The 25,179-nt window shown below is 48.7% G+C and overlaps 1 protein-coding gene across 1 annotated transcript in view; it reads left to right on the plus strand.

The window, feature by feature from the left end:
- Nucleotides 1-25,179, plus strand: part of PLB1 (phospholipase B1) — a 152,044-nt gene that overhangs the window by 33,478 nt on the left and 93,387 nt on the right. Inside the window, exons 7-16 of the mRNA XM_064363962.1 lie at nt 2,993-3,083; nt 3,381-3,432; nt 5,394-5,480; nt 12,255-12,317; nt 13,035-13,114; nt 14,141-14,216; nt 15,319-15,423; nt 16,851-16,907; nt 21,832-21,903; nt 23,032-23,106. Of these exons, the coding sequence (XP_064220032.1) occupies nt 2,993-3,083; nt 3,381-3,432; nt 5,394-5,480; nt 12,255-12,317; nt 13,035-13,114; nt 14,141-14,216; nt 15,319-15,423; nt 16,851-16,907; nt 21,832-21,903; nt 23,032-23,106 (758 nt within the window). The remainder of the gene's footprint in view (nt 1-2,992; nt 3,084-3,380; nt 3,433-5,393; nt 5,481-12,254; nt 12,318-13,034; nt 13,115-14,140; nt 14,217-15,318; nt 15,424-16,850; nt 16,908-21,831; nt 21,904-23,031; nt 23,107-25,179) is intronic.

Consider the following 25,179-nt stretch of genomic DNA (forward strand, 5'->3'; position numbering starts at 1 on the left):
AGCTTAGTGTGATGTTAGTCTCCTATGCTTGGTGCTCATAAATCAAGAATAAGGGAAACCACTTCACTGTGCATATTAGAGCAAGAGACGTAGCCTACCATGCACGCACTCTGCTGAGCTGACGCTCCTAGGGAGGAAGGAACAAGTGGGGCGGCTAGTGCTGTCCGTTCAGCCTGTGAATTTAAAGGAGGGGCCTGTGAACTGTTAGGTTCCCTGGAAAGCAGAGGGGTGAACAGGACGCTGGCCCTGCCTTCAGAACTCACGGTCCAGCAGGGAAGGTTGAGCCTGGTGGTTCAGCCCTCCCAGATCGGATTGACAGGTGAGAGGATGTCGGCGGCCAAAGTCATAGGCAGGAGGGTCCCCTTGGAGACAATCAAAGGGCTCTGAAAGAAGAGGCCTGCTACCAACTCTGTGGTATCACCCCTGTGCCTGGGCTTGGCCCTGTTTGTCTTTAAGTGGTAGGAAAAAAGAAGTGGGTGTTCAGGGGTGTCTGGGAAGATGGGATATGGTTTAGACCCTGAAGCCACACATGCAGCTGCTGCTTTGCCTGATTTCTCAGTTTGTCTCAAGTTTTCCTGCCAATTTGCCCTATAACAGGTCTGACTGCCCCTCTCTAAGCAGAGCGGCCAGGAATCCCAGCAGGCGAGAGGTGCCATAGAAAGCAAGTATGAGGGCAGATCTCGCTTCTGAAGCCCTCGGAGGCAGGCCTTACTCCAGCCTACCCAATGGGGAAGGACGGAGGGGGGCAAACCACAGCTGCAAGCTCGGCTGGGTGGCTGGACCAGCAGGAGGAACAGGTCTTCCCAGAAGAAAGTACTCTGGGGACATCCAGGCCTGAGCAGCGTGAGATGGGGCTGACTCAGGCTCAGCCTGCCCGACCGTCAGTCTCAGAACTTTAGAGCCCTCCAGATCTTTGAGATCTCCAAACCTAGCCATGCCCTCACCCACCATGGCCATTTTGCAGGTGGGAAACCTGAGTATCAGGGAGGTAAGTGGACTTTCCTGAGGCTATGTGTTCAGTCAGTAGCAGGGTCTCTGTGAACCCAGGTGGTCCAGCCCCACGGGCTGTGCCCTTTGTTCTCACCTCACTGCTGCCAGGGAACTCAGAGACAGTGAGGATACCAAGTACACAGCAGACTTAAAACAAAATGACTGGCAAATTTATGTGAAAAGATCCAAGGTCGGCCGGACGCGGTGGCTCACATCTGTAATCCCAGCACTTTGGGAGGCCGAGGCGGGAGAATCACGAGGTCAAGAGATGGAGACCATCCTGGCCAACATGGTGAAACCTCATCTCTACTAAAAATACAAAAATTAGCTGGGCGTGGTGGCACATGGCTGTAATCCCAGCTACTCGGGAGGCTGAGGCAGGAGAATCACTTGAACCTGGAAGGTGGAGGTTGCAGTGAGCCGAGATTGCACCACTGCACTCCAGCCTGGGAGACAGAGTGAGACTGTCTTAAAAAAAAAAAAAAAAGATCCAAGGTCATGTTTGATCACAAAGCGCGGATACAGGTACCTTTCATTCGGAAAGCAATCTCTTTCAGACCTGCCACCAAATATTTGTGTTTTGTCATTGATCCTTACAGTCTACCTTCAGATGAGGGAGCAAGAGTACCCCTCACCCATGCACACTTTCATGCTGTCCCTATAAGTTTGAACCCAGCCCAGAACTTGCCCCGCTTTCCCACCACAGGTGGAAACGGGTTTCTCTGCAAGCCAGTCAGGGGTTAGAGAATGAAGTTCATTATTTTGGGGTAAGGATGGGGAAAATGGAATCACACAAGTTAGGAGGCTGCCCAAGATCGCAAAGCCAAGTGACCGGTCTCCTGACTTCCGGGCCCACTCTCCCATCCCAGCCTGCCTGCTGCCTGCACAGTGTGAGCTTCCTTTACAGGGAGTGCCTTTAAAGCCACCTTCTGGATCCTGCTCCCATGAAGCCCTGAGGCACTTCTGGATGGGGGCAAAATGAAAGGGGAGTTGCATGGAGGAGTGGAGACATCGCCCTCCCATGACACTCTCTCCCCGCTCTGCCCTCTTCCCTCTCTGGAGCAAGACACAACTTAACTACTCCTGACAGCACTATTTTTAGCGGTCCTCTGGCTGTCAGCTCTGGGACGTGTTCTCTGTGTGTTCCCTGGAGCTTTCCCACCCTGCTGTCACTCTCAGGAAGAGGGAGGGGGGCTGGAAGGCAGCCTGAGTCCCTGTCCCAGCATCACTTTCTCTAATGAGACAGTAGCACATGACAGTGAAAAGCCTTGGTGTTCCAGAACTCTGGTTCAAACCCCAGCAACCTAGTTAGCTGTGAGACCCTGGGCAGCTGGTCTGACTTTTCTCAGTCTCAGTTTCCCCTTCTAGGTCTTGGAGGTGATATTGCCATGGGTTTGTTACTGAGGATTAAGTAAGATAACACACGTAAAGTGCTTAGCACTGGGCCTGGCCTTGCACTTGACAGATGTTCATTTTTAGCTCCTTCGCTTCCAGGGGCCTGCTGCAGGGGTACAGATAACCTCACAGAGGCTACAGGGGTGTCCTCACAGCCCCAGGCAGGGTGTGAGGAAGGACCATGCCTTGGAATAGGGACGACCACCCTGGCAGCTCACCCTAGAGGAAGGAGGTCAGTCTTTTTTTTTTTTTTTTTTCGAAATGGGGTCTTGCTCTATTGCCCAAGCTGTAGTGCAGTGGCAGAAATAGCTCACTACAGCCTTGACCTCCTGGGCTCAGGCGATCCTCCTGCCTCAGCCTCCCAAGTAGCTGTGACCACAAGTGAGCACCACTACACCCAGCAAATTTTTGTTTTCATAGAGACAGAGTTTCGCTATGTTGCCCCAGCTGATCTCAAACTCCTGGGCTCAAGTGATCCTCCTGCTTCAGCCTCCCAAGGTACTGAGATTATAGGCATGAGCCACCACTCCTGGCAGTAGGTAGGTCAATCTTCAGAGGTGACCGTCAGCTGGTGAAGGCCAGGGCCTCAAACCAGTTCTCTCTTTAGTCCTTTCAGACATCATCAGACATTTCAATCCTTCTGTTCCAATGCCCGTGTGCCCCACTGGGAAGACAGTCATACCCCACGATGGTGCTCAGTAAGTCCCCTTTCTGTCTCTCTCTGGGGTTATATATTCCTACTGGTCTTCAACACATAGGCAGGAGGATTTGGGGAGCTGGCAAAGCCAAAGAGGCTTAAAAATAGAAATATTTAAGCCAAAGCCAAAATATCCCCTCAAGCTGATTTCAGTCTGCCTGATGAGCCTCATTTTGAAAAGCAGGTAAAGCCCACCCTTCAGAAGCCAGGGGTTGTTCAGGCTCAGAGACTGGCACCTCCAGCCCTTGACAAAATAACATTTAGCTGATAGATTTTCTGTTTCCCTCCCTCTGCACAGAGACTTGTGGATTCAGGCTCAAGAACTGGTGAGAAACATGAAAGAGAACCCGGTAAGCCTCCCTCCAACTCTGGCATGGCTGGGCTGCCTGGGTTTGCTGCAAGGCAGGCAGAACAAAGTGATGATGGCCCTGGCACCATTTTACCATGAACTTGGCAGCTGGTGTAGCCTGTGTTCTTCAAAGATGTCTTTGCCATTCTCTGGCAGTCATTAAAGGAAAGGACTAATTCTTCTTTGTTGTTATTAATTTTTATCTATTTAGTTCGAGACCAGTTATGAGACTGGGTACTTTTTATATTTTTGGTAGAGGCGGGGTTTTGCCATGTTGCCCAGGCTGGTCTCGAACTCCTGGGCTCAAGGAATCCGCCGGCCTTGGTCTCCTAAAGTGCTAAGATTATAGATTAAGCCATAATGCTCAGCCAAAAGGACCAATTCTGTTCAGAACAGTTTTCTGTGTGGTCCTGCTGAAAGTCAACAAAAAGAAATCAAATGACTTCTCCCAAAGGGAGGTGGTGGAGAGCTTCAGCTCCAGGTGAGACTGGTTTGAATTTGAATTCTGAAGTCTCCACCTATTAGCTGTATGATGTTGGGTAAGGCACTTACCTCCCTAAACCTCAGTTTTCCTGTTTATGAAATGGGGTGATAAAAGAGCTGCAGCATAGAGTTTGGGGAGGATTAAATGAGGTATTAGATGTGCCTGGCACAGACTCAATACTCAATAAAAGCCTGTAGCTTGCATTGTGTATTATAGTGGTGAGTGCTGTCATTAATAATTACCGTATTAATTTTAGTTCTGAGGTGGAGGCCTCTGTCACAAACATGCTGGTGCCTTGGTACCACTCTCCTAACAGTTCGGATACTATTTACTCAATAACCTATATAAGTTTGTAATAAGCATCCTTCGATCTTTTCTGTTGCCCTTATGGGCAAGTATCAAACCAAGGCAAGCCTTGCTAGCAAACTGGATCTAACTAAGCACCGAGCCTGGACTACTGGAACCAAAGGAAGCTGCTGTTTCAGCCAGCCATGCATACGTTAAAGAGTTCAGGAATTGAAGTGAAGGTCATTCTAAGTCATATAAGGACAGGGACTAGAGCAGGAGCTGCACCAAAAAGTTTGTGTTCCTCTAACAGGAGAATTCCAGAATTTCTGAAATAATGCTTATTCTGGAAAATAGAGAAGAGATCCTGTGTCTAACCCTGTAATTTTCCAGATGAGGAAACTGAAGTTCCCAGAAGTCATGTGACCTGTGCAAGTTCCCACTACTAGTTAGAGCCACAATCTAAAGTGTCTGCTTCACAGTCCGATGTTCTTCAGCTACACCACGCTGCCAGTTTGTTTTTGGTTACACAAGAAATGCATGTTCATTACTGAAAAAAATCAGAAAACAAAGATAAGCAAAAAGAAAAGTAAAACCATCCTTAAGCCTAATAACCCAAAGATAATTATGGTTAATAACTTGGTGCATATTCCCTTCTGCATTTTTTCCAAGCATATGTGTCTTTATATATTTTATAAAACAGGGATGTTACTGGATAGAGATACTTTTTAATAACCTACTTTTCTCAGTAGGTTAGTTCCCATAATAATTACATTTTTCAGCATCATTTTAATAGCTACGTAGTGTTTCATCTCATGAGTATTCCACAGTCCACACAGCAATCTACTGTTTTGGACATTTATGTTTCCAGTTTTTCCTTCTTCTGCATAAGCCTTCATCACTGTAGCTGAATCATTCCTGTATCCTAGTTTCCTTAAAATATATTTGGAGAAATGAAATGATTGGATCAAAAGGTGTGTCTTCTAATTTAAAAAAGTTTTGGATATATTTGGTCAGTCTAGAGCAGTTATACCATTTTAAACTCCTGCCATATACTATTAAAAATTCATAATGTGATTCTCAGGGATGGGCATATGACATTGAAAGACACGAAAAGAAAGACATTATTTTGGTTCAAGGTCTTACCGCTTAGATTTCTAAACCACCCCTTACACTGTTGCCCTTTTCTTCAGCAACTTGACTTTGAACTTGACTGGAAGCTCATCAATGTGTTCTTCAGCAACACAAGCCAGTGTTACCTGTGCCCCTCTGCTCAACAGGTAAATGGCAGCCTGGGGGCGCTGAGGGATTGCAAACGCTGGGGTGGAAAGGGAGTAGACTAAACCAGCCTGATTATCTGATCCCCAGCTGTCAGGCTGGGGCTGATGCCACTTCTTTTAGAACTGAATAAATGAATGGATGAATAGATAGATGGATAGATGGATGAATAGATGGATAGATGGATGAATAGATGGATAGATGGATGAATAGATGGATAGGTGGATGGATAGGTGGATGGATGGATGGATGGATAGATGGATAGATAGATAGATAGATGGATAGACACAGTCAGATACTCAAACATATACTTGGACAGGGGTTTTACGGGTTTTATTTTTTTGCTTCAACTTTTTTTATTGTGATAAAATACACATAACAAAAATTTGATCATCTTAATCATTTTAAGTGCACAGTTAGTGACATTAGATAATTCATAATGTACATATGGCATGCATTCATAACTGTCACAAGGAACAGGTATTTTTTTACTTACCATCCCTCATATTAGGAAAAGGAAATAGAAGCATAGATAAGCTGAGTCAACAGTCATTCTGCAACTGAGAAAATTAGCATCCTGGTTGGTTAAAAACTATCTTGCCTCTTTTAATTCTGATTTCACGTAAGTTGTGAATTTAGGAAATAAAGCAGGGTGCATACTATCCTCACCCCTTGGCCCATGAATTATACCTGTAGTGGGAAGGCTGCTGTTTATCAAAGTAGACTGTATCTTCCAAGTGCTTTGGCTTTCCTAGGAACAGGACATGAAACATGTGGTCTCATTTATTATTTATGTAGATGAATATTGATGACTTAACTCTTTACTGAAGATCATTCAGAATAGGATCAGTTGAAAGTGTAAGGGGTGGTTTAGTAATCTAAGCCATGGTGAAGTAAATGACACCTGGACTCTTGTTCAGGATGCTGAAGCCAGGCTGCTACCGTGCTGGCCCTGCCACTTGTGGGAGCAGCTTGTCCTCTTCGCCACCCTCCAGGCCAAGGCACAGGCGTGGTGGAGCTTCTTGAGGTGGTGTCTCTTTTCTGTGCCCCTCTCCTACTATAGATACTCTCGGCTCCCTTCAGGTGCCCCACACTCCTGCTGACTACTGGCTCACCATCAAAACTCCCCTTCTTTTAGTGATGTCAGCCTTGAGATGGACATCCACCTTCCTGACTAGCTGTCGTTGTTGATGGAAATCCACCTTCCCTAACTAGCTCTCATTGGTCAATATTCCTGCAGCCTTCCTGGGTTTCTAGCATGTAGATAGTGAAGATTTATTGTTCCGGTTTACCCTCTGTTTTCTCCAGTGCCAAGTGAAATTTACATGCCTCATTTGTTCCCTGCACAGTCCCACATTTTGGTCATTATGCACTACTTCATGAATGTATACATACATGCACTGACATGTTCAAGCATTTAGACATTGCTGCATTCCTCTATATATTGATTAATTCATGACATTAACTCATGCATTTACGCATTCATGCGCTGAAATGTTCAAACAAGCATTTAGACATTGCTGCATTCTTCCATATATTCACTAATGCATTTATTCATCTATAAGTTACCATATTCGTGTATAAATTCATTTTCTCATCTTACACACAGACACATGCGATTGTATTTATGATTACTTTGTTCATGTTAGCATTTGATTTTTTAAAATGGATGAATGCATTCATGAATACTTAAACTCATTGATGATTTTTCCATATACTTTGTCTTGTGTTTAAACATTCCTCTCTTTTTTCTTTTTTTTTACCTTTTCTCTTTTTTCTTATTTTCAGTTTTTTTTTTTACCCTTTTTTCTTTTTTTATTTCTTTTTCTTCTTATTTTCTGTGTTTAAACATTCATACATAAATTCTTGCATGCTTTTATGTATTTACGTCTTCAAGCATTCACAAATACATGTTGTATTCTTGTGCACGTGTATTCGTTTACATATTATTTATTTGTATTTTTAGTTATGCAAGCAGTACACAAATATTTTCCTTCTAAAAACTAAAACATCAGTTAAAGCTAAAACACATATCCTTTTGGCCACCTCCCTTATCCTCTCTCTTTTTCTTTGCAAACCTCTTACATATCTATAAATCCAAGCATTATTTTGCATGCATGTATGTATGAGAGAGACTTAACATAAATAGTATTATATTGTATGTACTATTGAACAATTTTTTCACAAACCAAGTATTGTTGAAATCTAGTCATGTTGATACATATGGAATGAGTTTGTTTCTCTTACATGAGTATTTTGTTGTGTGAGTTTACTACATTTTATTTCACCATTTTCCTATACTGATGGCCATTTAGGCGTTTTTAGTTTTTCACTATTATAAACAATATTACAATAAACAGAGTCTTGCTCATTTACTTGAATATGTGGAAGAGTTTTTCTAGATACAGTGATTTTCAAATTGTGGACTGAAGTACATTAGTGAGTCAAAAAATCAGTTTAAAGGATTGCAACTAAAATTGTAAAAAAAAATAGAATAAACTCTAAAATCTTTGAGTTCATTTCATGTAGTAAGGGAAGTGTTGATTCATGAGATTTTGCATTTTTTTTTTTCTGGTTTAAGTAAAGACTTTTCATTACTATTATTATTATGCTTTAAGTTCTAGGGTACATGTGCAGAACGTGCAGGTTTGTTACATAGGTGTACATGTGCCATGGTGGTTTGCTGCATCCATCACCCCATCATCTACGTTAGGTACTTCTTTCTATATGGATACTTGTACTGAATTGAGGTGTGAAACACATCTCATACTGTGGGTCAAGACAAAAGCAGTCTCAAGAAAAGTGCCCAGAGTAGATTCTTACGCCAGTCTTTAGGTGTGCACACTTTGGGTTTTAATAGGCTCTACCTAATTGCCTTCCAAAGTGGCTGATCTGTCATATTGCCACCAGTGGCAGTGAGCACCTATTCTCTACAACCTTTCCAACTCTTGTTCTCAGACTTGATGATTTTCGTCCACATGAGAAATTCACTCACACTCTAGTCATGTTGATTACATATGAATTGAGTTTATTCACATTTAGAAGCCCACACTTTTAATTGGTTACAAACATATGACAAAGTAATCATGCTCACTCCTCATTTTTAAACAGCTGCAAACCAATAACTTGAGGTCCATAAATTTAGCTGAGTATAGCAACACCTGTTAGCATCCACTCAAATTCCCTCTTTATTCCATTTCTTCTTGTATCTTGATTTTTCCTGTTGCACAAAAACCACTGAGGCTTTGGAGCCTGGAATAAGTCCCTCCTCCTGGACCTGGCTTTTTTGGCCTCCTGGCACTGCCCTCCTCACAGCCCAGACCCCCACTCGCCTCCTAGTGGTACCTCTGGCCACACCTCCCTGTCTTTGCTAATCCTGTGGTGAAGCTCAGCATCCTCGTTTGAGAAGGTCTTACGTGGCAGTTTTATTTTTCTCAAAGCACATCTTAGGCATAAGCTCTCCCTCAGTGGTTGTCAAAATGTGCTCTGTAGATGGCCAGGCATGATGGCTCACACCTGTAATCTCAGAACTTTGGAAGGCTGAGGCATGTGGATCATTTGAGGTCAGGAGTTCAGGACTAGCCTGGCCAGCATGGTGAAACCCCATCTCTATCAATAATACAAAAATTAACTGGGCATGGTGGTGCACGCTTGTAGTCCCAGCTGCTCAGGAGGCTGAGGCAGGAGAATCACTTGAACCCAGAAAGCGGAGGCTGCAGTGAGCCAAGATCATGCCACTGCACTCCAGCCTGGGCAACAAGAGTAAGACTCTATCTTTAAACACAAAAAACAAAAAACACAAGTGCTCTGTAGAAACCCAGGGGCCACTGGAGATCCCTCCACAGGCAAATGCTGAGAAGTTGGGCAGCAGCTGCCACCTGACCTCACAGAACAGGTGTCAAGGATTTCCCAAAAGTTCACATGAGAGGCCGAGCACTGTGGCTCACGCCTATAATCCCAGCACTTAGGGAGGCTGAGGCAGTCAGATCACTTGAGGTCAGGAGTTCAAGACCAGCCTGGCCAACATGGCGAAACCCCGTCTCTACTGAAAATACAAAAATTAGCCAGGCTTGGTGGCAGGCACCTGTAATCCCAGCTACTTGGAAGGCTAAGATAGGAGAATCACTTGATAACCTGGGAGGCAGAAAAAGAAAAGGACACACAAGAGAAACATGTCTTACCATTAAGAAGGAATGTTGAACTACTGTCCTGCCCCCACCTTAGGACCTGGAAGTCTCTTCCCCTGTGGAGACCTTGGGGCTCCTTTAATAAACAAGGGAAATAAACAAGGGCCTGTGTCCACAGTTGTTCTTTAGGAGTTTCTTAAGACCAAAGTCAGAGAGAGTCAAGTCAGGAACCATCCATCAGGTGTGACAGGGGCTCTGAAGGCAGATGCTTTGGAGGTAAATGAGAACCTGGCTCTCAGCAGTGACCTGAGGATGCTTTTTGGGTTTGGACATTTGCTTCCTGCTCTCTAATTAAAGCCTTTAGTTTTATTAATGAGTAAGATTTTGAAAATCAGAAGAAAAAATTCAAAAAAAAAGCAAAGCTGATGACAAGAAAACAGACACATTTATTCATTGCCAATGTCTTTAGCGACAGGTGAGGTGGCAGCCTTTTGGAGGGTACACGGGCAGTGTGATTCAAGAAACCTAAATGTGTCTCTAATTTTTGATGGAATAATCCCATTTCTTGGAATAAATCCCAAGAAAATAATTTATTAGAGTTAAGTCAGGTCTCAGGCACATATTTGATAATAGACATTCTTCCAAACCAGGCGGCAAATGACACAAATGGAAATGTAGAAGTTCATTTGAAGAAATCAGCTTTTTCCTGACTTTGAGTTCCAGGAGTTTACTATGTGTCACTTTATAGACGAGGGACATCTTATAGGAATACAATGTCTCTACTGAGAAATGGGGACAGTTGGTGCCCTGAGTGACAATCATGCAGTGCTGGGAATGACTGGGTGGGCCCCGATTCCCTCTACAGCTGTGAGCTTGACCAGGGGTTTCTACTGCAAGATTTACACTCTAGGGAGAGCCACGCAGGGTCCCCCACCTCTACAGGGACAATGCGTGTGGTACACATGGTCAGCGAGGATGCTTCTAGACAGAGTTCCCCTGGCTCTTTAGGAAAGAGAGGGTGATGCTTGATGTCACTGTCGGGGAGCGGCTCACTTAGAGAAAACTAGACAGAAGGCTTTATGGTAACAGACCTGGCTGAACTGGCCTCTCAGGGGCCAGCCTCACACCAAAGCAGGGACAGCCGGTGAAGGGGCAGAGAGACAGGGACACTGCATTTCCTCCTGTGCGGTGCCAGCCTGGGTGATTGACAGTTGTCTCCAAAGTCACTGCCTGTGTCCCCTCCAGGCAACAGCACAGCTCCTTGGCCCTCCTTGTCTTTCTGTCTGAACCAGGTTGCCTTAGGGGACAGCCAGTCTGCAGGCAACTTAGGAGTTTGTCTTGTAATTTTTATTAATTTCTTTTTCTTTTTTTGAGACGGAGTTTAGCTCTTGTTACTCAGGCTGGAGTGCAATGGTGCGATCTCGGCTCACTGCAACCTCCGCCTCCTGGGTTCAAGCAATTCTCCTGCCTCAGCCTCCCAAGTAGCTGGGACTACAGGCACGCGCCACCACGCCCAGCTAATTTTTTGTATTTTAGTAGAGACGGGGTTTCACCATGTTGACCAGGATAGTCTCGATCTCTTGACCTCGTGATCCACCCGCCTCGGCCTCCCAAAGTGCTCGGATTATAGGCATGAGCCACCGCGCCCGGCCCTATTAATTTATTTTTCTCATTGAAAAAGTAAAGCAGGTGTGAGCCACCGCGCCCAGCCCTAAAATCCCAGCTCTTTGGGAGGCCGAGGTAGGTGGGTCAGTTAAGGTCAGGAGTTTGAGACCAGTCTAGCCAACATGGTGAAACCTCACGTTTACTAAAAATACAAAAATTAGCTGGGCATGGTGCTGGGCGCCTGTGATCCCAGCTACTTGAGAGGCTGAGGCAAGAGAATCCCTTGAACCCGGGAGGCAGAGGTTGCAGTGAGCCGAGATTGCACCATTGCACTCCAGCCCAGGCGACAGAGCGAGACTCCATCTCAAAAAAAAAAAAAAAAAAAAAAGAACAAAAGAAAAAGGAAAAAAACAGTAAAGCGGGGTCCAGTTTTGAGGTCCTTCATTTGTTGATTTTCATTACCTGCAGGCAGGGGAGTGGTGTGTGTATTGTGTGAGTGGGAGAGGTTTTTAAATCCTCAGGCGGCAGGGCCCACTCATACTCTTTCTCTAGCAGCCCTTCTCTTAGGGCAAATACGGCAGGAGAAAGGCGATAAAACAGGATCATGTGAAGGTTCCGAGGCCTATCTGGGGTCTTAAATCCAGGGTTAATTATATTTCCCTGTTGGACCTGATTTTCTTTGGAAAAAAGGCAATTCCTCAGTCTTTGGGAGTAAGTCTCCCATCCCTCAGTATGAGCTTCAGAATTGCACCAGGTATTTCTGACCTTGCTCTGGCCTTGAGTTTGCCCTTTGCTGATGGAACTTGTCACCTAGGGGGAGTTTGGTTTCTCCCTGGTGGATGACAAGTTGGGGAGAAAACAGATGAACAAAACAAAGACAAAACTAGGAGGCTCCAGGAACGCTCTCGTTTGTGGAATGCCAGGTCTGGATGGGGACTTCGCCTGTGGTCTTGCCTGCTGGGGACGGGCCTGTCATGAGTCTGGGTGTCCTCTCCTCGTGGTCCTCTTGCTGACACCCTCACTCATTATGTTCTCCTCTCACAGAACTGGCTCGCGGCGGGTGGCCTGGACAAGCTGAAGGGGGTGCTGGATTACCTGCAGCAGGAGGTAAGGTCGAAAGCTCAGGGCTTCCCAGAGGGCAGTGGGGCCCATTTACCCTCATATGGCCACCACCAGGGTGGGGAAATGGACCCCAGGAGGGAGACTGGGACCCTGAGGAAAGGGGAGGCTTTAGAGGACCCCATCTTCCCATCCTTTCAAATGAGAACATGGGTCAGGAGAGCGCACTCCACTCCCGCAAAGGAAACTTCAGAGAGAATCTCAGCTGTTCCTTGAGTCCTCGGTGGCCCTGCTCTTCCCCAAGGCCACTCTCTACCCAAGTCAGGGGCGAGGATGGGATGGAGGGGGCCTGAGGACCTTCAAGGCCTTTCTGCTCAGCGACTGTGATGCTGCTGCAGGGTCTGAGCACGGGGGGCGGGAGTTGCCGAGGCTCAGCCTCTCGCTTTGCTCCCCGGGGCAGTGGGGGCAGCTTTCTGCTGGAGGAGCCTGCAGGCCCATAGCCCCAGTGGTCTCACTGCCATGTAGACACTGGTGGGAGGTGCCACCGTGATGGACAGAGAGTCCCGTTTCTGGATGGCACAGATGCAGGGCTGGCAGTGCGGACAGACCCCCACCAAACATCTCCAAAAGGGTCATGCCCAGTTAACCAAAGGGAGGCCCATCGCACTCAACCACGCCCCAAATGGGGCCCAAGTAGGAGTTCCACAGAGCCTGGCAGCTGAGGTGACTTGGCAAATGCTCACCTTCCTCTCTGTGTCCTCCTAGGTCCCCAGAGCATTTGTAAACCTGGTGGACCTCTCCGAGGTTGCAGAGGTCTCTGGCCAGCATCAGGGCACTTGGCTCAGGTAAAAGGGGAAGTGGAATGAGACGAGCATCTGTGACTTGGCTGTCACGTGTGCAGCCTGCGGGGGCCCTTCATGTGCCTTAATCTGTGAGGGGCCCTAAAGAACAGAGGCCAAGGGAGGCTGAGGGACATGCGTGAGCTCATGCGCCAGCGAGTGGCAGAGTCGGGTGGGCCGGGCCCTCTGCCAAGCATTGTTTTGGGGACTGAGTCAACGAATAAAACACTCCGTCTGGTTGATGTCGTGCCAGAGGCTCTCCTCCGTGCCAGTGATTTGAGAGTTCGCCTTGGCAAAACATCCATAAGCTAAGAAGTGTTACTTCTGGAAATTGGATAGAAGAACATGTAGCCTAAATGTAGTTTAACTTCACAGAACTTGATTCCTATATATTTCTGAAAATGTTCATAGACTTTAAACTTTTTGGAGCCAAATCCTAAGAATTCTGGCTCTGAACCTAGAAAAGAAGTTCATGTGGAAAAAGTCAGGGCAAGAGCGGTGGAGAAAAGAGGGTGCTGGAAAGGAGAGACGGGGGTGCCGAGGCGAAGGAAGGCTCTGAAGAGGATAAGAGAGAGAGAAGGCACAGAGGAGGGAAAGGAGAATGGGATGTGGGCATCTGCTGTGAGGAGCAACGAGGGGAGGAGGAGGTCTGAGAGATGAAGGGGGAGAGAGAGCATCCCTCCATCCCATACACGCCCCCATCCCATGCCCATCCCATCCCGTGCCCACCCCATCCCGTGCCCATCCCCCATCCTGTGCCCACCCCCCATCCTGTGCCCACCCCATCCCGTACCCATGCCCCCCCCAAAAGAGCTTCCCTCTATCCCATATTTACCCCCGTCCCATACCCACCCCCAGGAAGGGACCACCCACCCTCTATTCTTTCCAACATTTGTATCCCCTAAGACTTAAACTTCTTCATCCCTACTCCTTAAGCAACTCCTAGGCCCCTTCGTCCATTAGAGGCAGCCTGGATCACCACTTCCCCTGCACTGCGTCCCTCTCTCATTCCTGGTGTGTTTTAACCTGCAGCCCTGCCCCAGAGACCTGCAGTTGCTCTGAGGAGACCTCCAGGCTGGCCAAGGTGGTGATGCAGTGGTCCTATCAGGTGAGCCCACCCTGGGTGCCCAGGCTGCTGGCTCACAGGGGAGGGGTGGTCACCAAGGAGAACAGGAATGATAGGGACAATTAGTTGAGTTTGCTAATCTTAGGACTTCTCCAGCTGAATTCAGGACTAAGTCAGGAGCAAAGAGCTACTCTCGGTTGGCGTCGTGGTAGTGATTTCAGTATTCTGCGTGTAAAATGGGGACTGCAGTACCGGCAGGGGCGCGCGTGGCGGGGCGGCAGTGCTGCCTTACGCAAAGACAGTGAGGAGCTTGGAAGATTCGTTCCGGAATGCCTTTGGTCATCAGTGCCACTTGTAGTACCACGTCTGGGGCGGGTGAGCTGGTTTTGCCCGGCGTGCATGTCCGCAGCCTACAGCCCAAAAGCAAAGTAGGGCTCCTGAAGATGCACATTCCAGTTCACAGAAGAGACCCTGAGAGAGGGTGAAGGGGCCGGGCATGCTGGCTCACACTTGTAATTCCAGCATTTGGGAGGCTGAGGCAAGCAGATCACTTGAGGTTAGGAGTTCAAGACCAGCCTGGCCAACAGTGAACCGAGATCGCACCACGGCACTCCAGCCTGGACAAGACAATGAGACTCATCTCCAAAAAAAAAAAAAAGAGAGAGTGAGGGGCTCAGTCATCATCCCTCTCCGCAAAACAGCTCAAAGCACAATTCCTTCCTGTTAGCGTGTGTTAATGCGATGACTTTTGCTTAAGAAGAAAATTACATTTGAAGTTGCATGGCATTTCTCTTGCTCTGGAAATGACACTTTTTGAGTGGTTAACGGCACCTGCCTCAACCAAACTTTGCTCTTGAAGAGGGCAGGGGCCCTGCCACGTGCTGGGCTGTCTTGTCGTTCCTAAGCTTCCAGAAAATATATTTTAGGTCTGTCTCTGGTATTACCTAATGCCGGCATTTCAGAGACAAATGAACACTCAGCTTAGCTATCAAAGAGCCCTGAAGGGTGAGACAAGAGGGAGCTTCAGAATAGCACTGAGAACAATGCGATGGGGAGGTTCTGTCCCAGGGCTGCTGAGAACGACCCGGGCCGGCTCTGATTCACTCATGCTCCTGGATGGGCACCTCTCTGCTCTTTTCTCCAGGAAGCCTGGGACAGCCTCCTGGCCTCCAGCAGGTACAGTGAGCAGGAGTCCTTCACGGTGGTTTTCCAGCCTTTCTTCTACGAGACCACCCCCTCTCCACCCTCGGTAAGTGGGGGCTGTGTGGCACATCAAGAGTGTGGTGAGGGCCAGGTGTGCTGGCTTACACCTGTAATCCCAGCACTTTGGGAGGGCGAGGCGAGTGGATCACTTGAGGTCAAGAGTTGGAGACCAGCCTGGCCAACATGGTGAAATCTTGTCTCTACTAAAAACACAAAAATTAGCTGGGCATGATGGTGGGTGCCTGTAATTCCAGCTACCTGGGAGGCTGAGGCACGAGAATCACTTCAACCTGGGAGGTGGAGGCTGTACTGAGCCAAGACTGTGCTGCTCTCCAGCCTGGGCAATAGAACGAGACTCAGTCTCAAGAAAAACAAAGTGTGGTGGGGAGGAGGCCTGGGCCATATGTCTGCTCCTGTCCCTTCTCTCACCCTTACCCCAACAAGCCTCAGCCCAGTTCAGCTCTCGTGAACCCAGGATGCATAGCCTTGGGGGAGATACCACCATAGTCTCTTATACTTTCCTAAACAATTTCCCCACAGGGTTGAAAAGCCCCCATGAGATGGGCTCTTAGAAGCAGGGCAGCCCAGAGGTGAATGGCCCAGCTTCCCCTCCTGGCTCTGAGATGGCCGGCTGTGTGACATTGGACAAGGTGTCCACCTCTCTGTTCTGTAAAATCAGGGCCGTTTATTAACACATCCTCCCTCTTGGTGGTCATCAGAGCCACATGAGTTAATACTTGGGAGGACGTAGAGAGGCTTCTGGTGCTGGAGAAGCGCTTGTACCTCTTGGCCATCGTGGTTATTCTGAAGAGAATCTCCAGGGATGCTAGCTCTTACCCCTCCCCCTGCAAGTTCCTCTCCATCCGTCTCTGGGAGGAGAATTTGAGTTGCCCTTGCCCCTCCCCCAAGTCACTGGGCAAGTGGCCACCAAGACCATGTAGCACTTGGTCCACACTTGCTGGCCGAAGTCTCTGCAGCCTCTACGGCCTCAGTCCCGTGTCTGGGGACAGTCCCCACCTCCAGGCTCCTGGCTCCTGCCTGTCAGAATCCTTGTGCTATCTCCAGGCCATAAAGAGTGTTGAAAGTGATGGTTTAAGAGGATGAGGAGAAATACTAGCTTCACATGCCCTTCCTTCATCCTCCTAGGCAGACCACACCCGAATCATGTCCCTGTCACCCCCTCTTCCCACTGTTGAGTTCAGTCACAGAGAATCCCATGACCACATGGAGCTGCCTGATGTGCCACCCGCTCCTGCAGGCCCTGACCTCGGGGCCCTCACCCCAGACAGTGGCCCCCACCCCAGACAGTGGCCCCATAGATGTCCTGTTGTTGATGAGAAGAGGGGCTGAGGGAAAGGACCGGGACAGATCAGGCCACCCCAACTCTATGCCAGAGAGAACCTCCAAGTGTGCAGCAGGTCCGTTGCATTCCTGGGGAGACAAGGGTCCTGCTCTCATCTGGTTCTCTTTCAGAGGGATCCCCTACTCCAGAATTCTACCACGCTGGCCTGGCATCTCTGGAATAGGATGGTAAGTAGGCCGCGCCCACAGAGGAGGGGCAGGGTCTCCACTGCCACTGAGCCCACCCTGCCCACTGTGCTGGGGAGGGACTGCAGGGTGCCCGAGGAGCCCAGGACAATGGTTGTGGGCCCCCAGGGATGCTTCTCTCTCCTGGTGATGCCCGTCTCTGACTGCCTGGGAGTTTGCCTTACTGCGGGTGCTGGGCTGCAGCCAGGCCGGCAAACAGCGAGGGTCTCAGGGGAGCCTCAGCCCTGGTTTTGCAGAGGCAGGGCCGTTATTCAGAGTCTGTATGGAAGACCTGCTTGAGTTGAGTTCCTGGCCCACTCGCCCTCACACTTAGGCAGTGTGTACGGTTGTCAGGGCCCAGGGTGGTGCCTGGGACAAGCACAGACTTCAGCGTGATGACGCATGGTGGGAATTCTCATTCCACCACTCAAGCTCTGTGAACTCAGCTCTCCATTCTCTTTCCACAAAACGCAGGCCAGCCCCTGGCCCAAGCTGTCTAGTGCGCAGCTCGCCCCCGGCCTGTAGTAAGCACTCCACAAGGACTGGCCTTTTTACTGTGACTTTAACAGGATTTCCCCAGATTCCAGAGGTCCCCCCAGGAGATCTGGGATTAGTCAGGGGTGGAATGTGACGTCAAGGCTTTGAACCTTTCCAGAGCATCAGACAGAGACCTGATTTTGCCATTTATTTTCTTCCCATCCAAGCTGCCTTATTTTTAGGGTTCTAGTGACAGAAATTTGTTTTTCTTCTTTTGTGGATCCATCTACACAACTGATGTTGGGTGCTAAGTGCCAGGGCCAGCTGCATTTCAGCACACATGAGCCAGCATGAGACAGAGTGGAGGGAGGGATGCTGGAAGAGAAGAAGACCTGATGCTGTCCTTTGAAGAAGACCTTTGATTTCTCTAAACAGGGACGTTTGTCAGTGTGCCTGGCCCTTGCAGGGAATAGGTCCCCAGAAACCCACTTTGCTGCTAATCTCCCATGATGGGCAGGAAAGAGGAACCTGACCCTTCCAGCAGGGACCATTCTCCCAAGCCCTCCTCAGATTCCTCTGGGGAAATCCTGTTATAGTTTCAGTAAAAAGGTCAGCTCAACCAAATCTCTCCCCTCCTGCCGTCTTTCTCCCAACCAACAAAAGGACACCTGCAACGTGGCCCGCCCTTGGAGGCGCCATACCCTCCATGGTTCCAAGGAAGATACAAGAGACCCACCAAACGTGGCCTCTGTCCTCACCAAGCTTCAGGTGTAGCTGGGAAGGGCCAGGCAGCCCAGAGGAACAAGAGTCAACAGGGACTCAGCAATGACGTTCTGGGCTACGCACCAGGAAGCAGTGTGAACGATGAGGCCAGGAGCGGCCCAGGAGCGGCCGTGAGGAGGGGATTTGAATGGCCTTTGCGGAATGTGTTGGCAGAGGTCAGGGTGGGTGTTCCCAGGCAAAGTGACCTTTGTGAGCATGGAGAGAAGGATGCGTCAGATGCAGCAGCAAGGGCAGGAAGAGGCCTGTCTGATAAGAGAAGAGATACGGAGATAATACGGCGCTGAGCATGAAAGAAGTCCTTGAGCACCAGACAGAGAAGCTGGAGAGGGCAGGTCCAGGGACAGGGCTGGATTCCTTTCTCTTTCTCCTTTCATCATGCTATTTGTCCTTGATGTTGGTGGCAACAGCAATAACAACCCCCTTTACGGAGCCAGGTGATGGTGATGGTCCCATGCATACAGATAAGGTCCGCTTCATGCACGGTCTCGTAAAACCACTCAAGGGTCAGAACAGGCAGGTACACAGGAATGGAAGGTCTCACCCTCAAGACCAAAGGCCTTCAACACAGAGAGTGTCACAAGGGCTTAGAAGAGGAGGAGGATGTGGCTTTCCTAGGTAAGCAGTGACCTGACTCTCTCCAGACCCGTGCAACAAGTCCAGTTTCCCAGTGCAAGTCCCGAGGTTCCTGCAGCCTCAGCCAGCAGGGATGTGGGGACAGAGGAGAGACAGGATAGGAGGGGTTCCCCCAAGCATCCCCAGTCCCTAGTTTCCTCACAAGCAAAATGCCAGACCATCCCACAGTTGCCGGATCCAGCACAGCCGCTGAAACCCATCAGAAGCTCCTGCAGACCTGAAGTCAGCCATGAGAGGCGACAGGGGTAACAGGTTAGGGCAAAGGGCACTGGGCGGGAGCCAGAAGACCTGGGCTCTGGTTTCAGTCCCGCTTTCGGTGGTTTCTTGAGGCAAGTCAAATAGTCTTTCTGGGCGTCCATTTTCTCTACCTGCCAAAATGGTCTAAGCGCCCTTAGCCAGCACCCGAGGGCTTGTGAAAATACAGCGGGGCATTGGGCTCTTTCTACCCTTGGTTTTGCTAATTGCATCCCCTCCGGGTGCGGGGAGGACGGGGGTCTCTGCCGCCACATCTGTGATTCTTTGCTGGGCTGGACTGGGACACCGAGGTGGAAGGCAGGTGTGGCTGTTCTGTGTCCACCCTCGCAGACACACAGGTAAGGGCTGCCCTCTGTGTGGGGAGCAGAGAGGGACCAGCAGAATCACCATGACCACAGGGATTCCAGGTCTACCACTCTGTCCTCAGCCACCCCCAGGACACAACTGTGGGGAAGGAGAGGAGCTCTCAGCTCTGCAGCCCACAAAGCCACATGCTCAGGCCACGTCAGCATCCTCCCTCCCTCATCCTCCAAGCCCTAGCATAGGTGAGCTTTGAGGACCAGCAAAGGAAAAGCTCCACACGCCAGCATGGGAGGTGACAGCACCCCATCTAAACATACCTGGAACCATCCGGGCTTGGGTGCTGGCCTGGGATTACAGGCATGAGCCACCACGCCCACCCTTCTCCAACCTTTCAAAAATTTAATCCATAATGGAATCTGGATTAAAAGAGCTATATCTAAATGATTCTGATAAAGTGGATCTAGCCCTCATCCAGGCCTGCTGAACACTTCCTTTGTCTTGAATGTTCCAGGTGGGACCTTGTTTCGAGGAGTAGTAGGACTACAGGTGTGTGCCATCATGCCCAGCTAATTTTTTGTATTTTGGTAGAGACGGGGTTTTGCCATGTTGCCCAGGCTGATCTCAAACTCCTGGGCTTAAGCTTTCTTCCCACCTCGGACTCCACCGTCAGAATAAAACAGAAAGAAGCATGGGGTCCAGTTCCTCCCCTAGGCCTTGAACTAGAGACTTGCCACTCCTTTTCCAAATGTTCAGCTAATTATACCTCCTTATCTGGTGCTCCTTCAGTTTGGGGAAGAGCCAATTCCATGCAGGGTAAAGTTCTTTACTTGTTTCTTGCTTACTGGGGCACAGATGCTGGGGTAAGACATCGCTGAGGAATCTGAAATCCTCACGGAGGCTGGTGGAAGCTGTGACTGAGCCAGACAGGCTGCCCCTTCCAATAGCTTCCCACTTCCCTTGGCAGAGTCATTGCAAGGGAGGTGAGGGCCAGAGCTGCCACCAGAGCCCAGCAGCTGTGGGCAGCCAGATGATAATAAAACCTGTTCTCAAACAGTAGGAAACAGCACATGCAGAAGGAAATCTACAATCCCTCCAAGCCACTGCATTTTTCTTTTGAAGTGTTTATATATGTATAATGAACATGTTAAAACAACAAAAAGAACTTTTTAACTTAAAAAAAAAAAAACCCTCCTGGCCGGTGCAGTGGCTCACACCTGTAATCCCCTTTGGGAGGCTGAGGCAGGCAGATCACGAGGTCAGGAGAATGAGACCATCCTGGCCAACATGGTGGAACCCCATCTCTACTAAAAATACAAAACTTAGCTGGGCATGGTGGTGGGCACGGTGGTGGGCACCTGTAATCCCAGTTACTCAGGAGGCTGAGGCAAGAGAATCGCTTGAACCCGGGAGGTAGAGGTTGCAGTGATCCGAGATCACACCACTGCACTCCAGCCTGAGCAACAGAGCGAGACTCCGCCTCAAAAAAAAAAAAATCCCTTTCTCCTCTAATCACTTGCCTATCTCTAATGCGTTTACTAAGCTGATAATCTGCTGGTTTCTCCTGCTGCTATACCGTAAAGGTTTTATCTGTGTTATTAGATGTCATTTGATGGCCTTCGTGGTTGTCATTTAAGTAGCTGCCTATTTCAGAGCAGATACCACACCACCCACTCCTGCCTCACTAGATGCTCTAGCAGTTTGTGAGTGGAGGCTGTGCTGTGTTCCATGTCACTGTATCTGTGAGCCCGTGAAAGACATGAGACTTGACCCAGGCCCCATAACTTGCTTCACTCAAAGCTGTGAAGACAGTTCTCGGGGAACAGAGGGGTTCCATTCTCTGTGGTGCGTGGACTTATATACATTTGGGTTGTGGGCACAAGCTGCAGGGAGGACTTGGGAAGGAACACATGCTTTATGCAAAGCGATGCGCTTGCCCTTCCTTCCCACGCCAGCTCTCCTAAGGAACGTTAATCAGTGAGCCAGACAGAAGCTGGCAGCAAGGAGGGACAAGAAGCCAAGCTGGGTAACCGGCCCCCACGTGATCAGAAAGCTGCATGACCTATTGCAAGATGTTTGGTTAGATCCAGGACAACAGTGTCGGAGTCCCAGCTCTGCCCTGGCTGGCTGGGCGCCACCTCAACCTCTGTCATGCAGTTTCTCCTTCTAGGAGAGGTAGACTAGGAAGTCCCTTCAATATATAAAAAAAAAAAAAACAGAAAAACGATGCATCCTCTCATGCTGCGGTTCTCCAACTTGGGTGTGCATCAGAATCCCTGGAGAGCTGGTTACAAGACACACTGCTATGCCCCGGCCCCAGAGTTTCAGACTCAGTAGGTTGGGGATGGGGTCTGGACATACGCGTCTCTAATTCATTCCCTGGTGCTGCTGCCGGTCTCATGAGTCTTTCTCAATGGTGCCTTGGCAGGCTGCTCCCTGCACAAAGCTTCCCTGTTCTAAAGCCCCCGTTGCTTTCTAGATGGAGCCAGCAGGAGAGAAAGATGAGCCATTGGATACAAAACACAGGAGGCCAATGAAGTGTCCCTCTCAGGTAGGAGGGACTGGGCAGGGGAGTGAACTCTTATTGAATCGAGGGCATAGGTGGGGTGGTCAAGTAAGCTTTGCTTTGAAGTGGGCCTTACCTGGGATATGAGCCCTGAGACAGTCCTGGCTCAGTTCTTCTGGGCCTGCACACAGTTTTGCTTATATAGCAGCCCTAATGCTTATACCTGGGACAGGAGAGCTTTGTTGTTGTTGAGGTGGAGTCTCGCTCTGTCACCCAGGCTGGAGTGCAGTGGTGCAATCTCAGCTCACTGCAACTTCCGCCTCCTGGTTTCAAGCAATTCTCCTGCCTCAGCCTCCTGAATAGCTGGGAGTACAGGCACGTGTCACCACAGCTGGCTAATTTTTTTTGTGTTTTTAGTAGAGACGGGGTTTCACCATGTTGGCCAGGCTGGTCTCGCACGCCTGACCTCGTGATCTGCCCACGTTGGCCTCCTAAAGTGCTGGGATTACACTCGTTAGCCACCGTGCCAGGCCGCCATGAGAGCTGTTTTTGCAAAATGGCAGCCCCCTCCATGCCTGTGGCCCCATATGCTGCCCCCACGCATCTCCTGGGGGTCCTGGCCTTCTGTCCCAGAGCCATTTCCAGACCTGCCTCTACCTCAGAGTGGGAAAGAAGGGAGGGATGATGATTATCTAAGAACCTGGAGGGTGGGTCGTTTTGACTACATCTTAAATATGTGTCTAATATGTAGTAGGCTTATAATTAATGTTTCCAAATAAGTGGATGAGAAAATAACTGGACATAAATGAATGGGACTCTTTCTGTCATTGTTCCCAATAGTCAAGTATTTGACTTTCTTGATGAATTAGTAAGTTTTTTGTTACTATCAATAAGAAGTATACAATTCACCTTGTTTTCCTTTTTGCTTTGGCTGCCAAGAAGCTTAAAATTAGATTTCCTTTTCATGGAAATGTCTGTACTTAGCCTGGTAGCATGAACCCCCAGGGTAAAGAGCAGGAGAGACTGGCTATCACAAATGGGAAATGCGAAAGCATTAGGAAGGGTGATGTGAATGTTCTGAGCTGGCCAAAAGCATTGCTGGATGCCCAAGCCTGATAATTAAGGGATACAGACTTCTGGGTCACGATTCTAACATGTCACCTTTCCCTGCAGGAGAGCCCCTATTTGTTCACCTACAGGAACAGCAACTACCTGACCAGACTGCAGAAACCCGAAGAGAAGGTTGAGGTGAGGAAAGTTTCTGTAATTGACAAACATGCAGATAAACCAGGGGCTGCACTCCTTGCCAAGTCTTTGAAACCTTCTATGTGGTTCTTTTTTCTTCTTCTTTTTTTCTTTGAGACAGAGTCTCACTCTGTTGCCTCATCTGGAGTACAGTGGTGTGATCTCAGCTCACTGCAACCTCCACCTCCTGGGTTCAAGCAGTTCTCCTGCCTCAGCCTCCTGAGTAGCTGGGACTACAGGCACACACCACCATGCCTGGCTATTTTTGTATTTTTCTAGTAGAGATGGTGTTTCACCATGTTGGCCAGGCTGGTCTTGAAATCCTGACCTCAAGTGACCCACCTGCCTCAGCCTCCCAAGGTGCTGCGATTATAGGCATGAGCCAACGAACCCAGCCTGGGTTATTTTAAAGCAGATCAACTGACCAGATTTGCAACCCCAATACAAAACTTTCTTACTTGCTTGCTTATTTATTCATTTAGAGGGGAACAGAGTCTCGCTATGTCTCCCAGGCTGCAGTACAATGGCGTGATCTCAGCTCACTGCAACCTCTGCCTCCTGGGTTCAAGTGATTCTCCTGCCTCAGCATCATGAGTAGCTGAGATTATAAGCTCGCATCACCATGCCCAACTAATTTTTTGTATTTGTAGTAGAGATGGGGTTTCACCATGTTGGCCAGGCTGATCTCAAACTCCTGACCTTGTGATCCACCCACCTCGGCCTCCCAAAGTGCTGGGATTACAGGCGTGAGCCACTGCACCCGGCCATTCCATGTGGTTCTTAATGTCCTAGAACATCAGCTGCCTCTGAACATGTGGAGGGCTCACAGACAGTTGAGGTTCAGTCAGGACGGGCTGGGGGAGGGCGAAGGATCCAGCATGTGACTGACTCCTGGGTGCCTGGAAGCAGGTCTCCCCCACCGTTCATCTTCAGAGCTGCCTCCGCAACCAGCATGGGGGGCTTTACAGTGAGCGGCCCAGCACCTCCTGTTCCCAGTCTGTTGTGATGTAAGACATTCTTCTGACCGCCCCCCTCCAAATCTCTGACAAGTTCTTCTAAACTCATCTGAGAACTTCATCTGAAGAGCAAGTTAAGAAAGAGCAGAGAAATGTGGTGAGATCTGGATCCAGAGAGTGTGGAGCTCGAAAGCCTTTGAGTCGGTCCACACTTGTAGGGGCGCCTGACAGGCACTCAGGCCTTGCTCACTGCTTTTCTCAGGAGTCTCCCCCGAGACTTCCCATGGAGATTAGGCAGGGCACCCCGCACTCCTCTGGGGAAGCAAGGAACAGTCAAGGCTGATGTTCTTCTTTCTCAGAGAACAGAGGACTGAGGTGTGCTGAGACCAATTTGATCCTAGTGACATCCTTGCCTCCCTATTTTATGGAAAAGGGTGAGATTTACTCCAAGTAGTGGAGGCAGAGTTGATGGCCTGGGCCTCCACCCAGAGAGACACAGTGTGAAAGACTCCATTTATCAACTTGACTCACACTAACCTGTATAGCAATGAGGGTACACCTGACACGCAGCATGGCACAATGAGGTAAAGTAACCAGCTCTGGGTTCAAATCTAGACTCTTCCACTTATGGGCTCTGTGTCAATGAGGAAGATACTTAACCTCTCTGTGCCTTAGTTTTTTAATCTGGGAAATAATGACAATAATAGTCCTACCTTGTGGAGTGATTATTAATAAATTGTCATAAGTCAGTAAGTATAAAGGACTTATAATAGAATCTAGCATATCATGAGTTCTATATAAGTATTGCTATTACTGTCATCTGATAAAAGCAGTGATACATTTCTTCAGGACACATTTACTGACTGTCTGCTGTGTACCACTAGAGTATAAGCTCAGTGAGGCAGGAACTCAGGGTAGGCACCAATAACTATTTGTTGAATGAAAAAAATGGATGGATAGATGGATGGATGGATACCAGGTATGAGAGATTAAAATGTAAATGAAAAATATGGCTTGTCCCAAGGAACTCAGTCTGGTACAAAAGACAAGTCAACAGGCAATTACAGCACAATGTCGTAAGTGCTGTGGTGCTTGTTTTTGTGGGGTATTCTCAGAACCC

Source organism: Aotus nancymaae, unplaced genomic scaffold (genome assembly GCF_030222135.1).
Source record: "Aotus nancymaae isolate 86718 unplaced genomic scaffold, 86718_ANA_hifiasm-v0.15.2.pri h1tg000057l, whole genome shotgun sequence".
In the NCBI taxonomy this organism is placed as follows: domain Eukaryota; kingdom Metazoa; phylum Chordata; class Mammalia; order Primates; family Aotidae; genus Aotus; species Aotus nancymaae.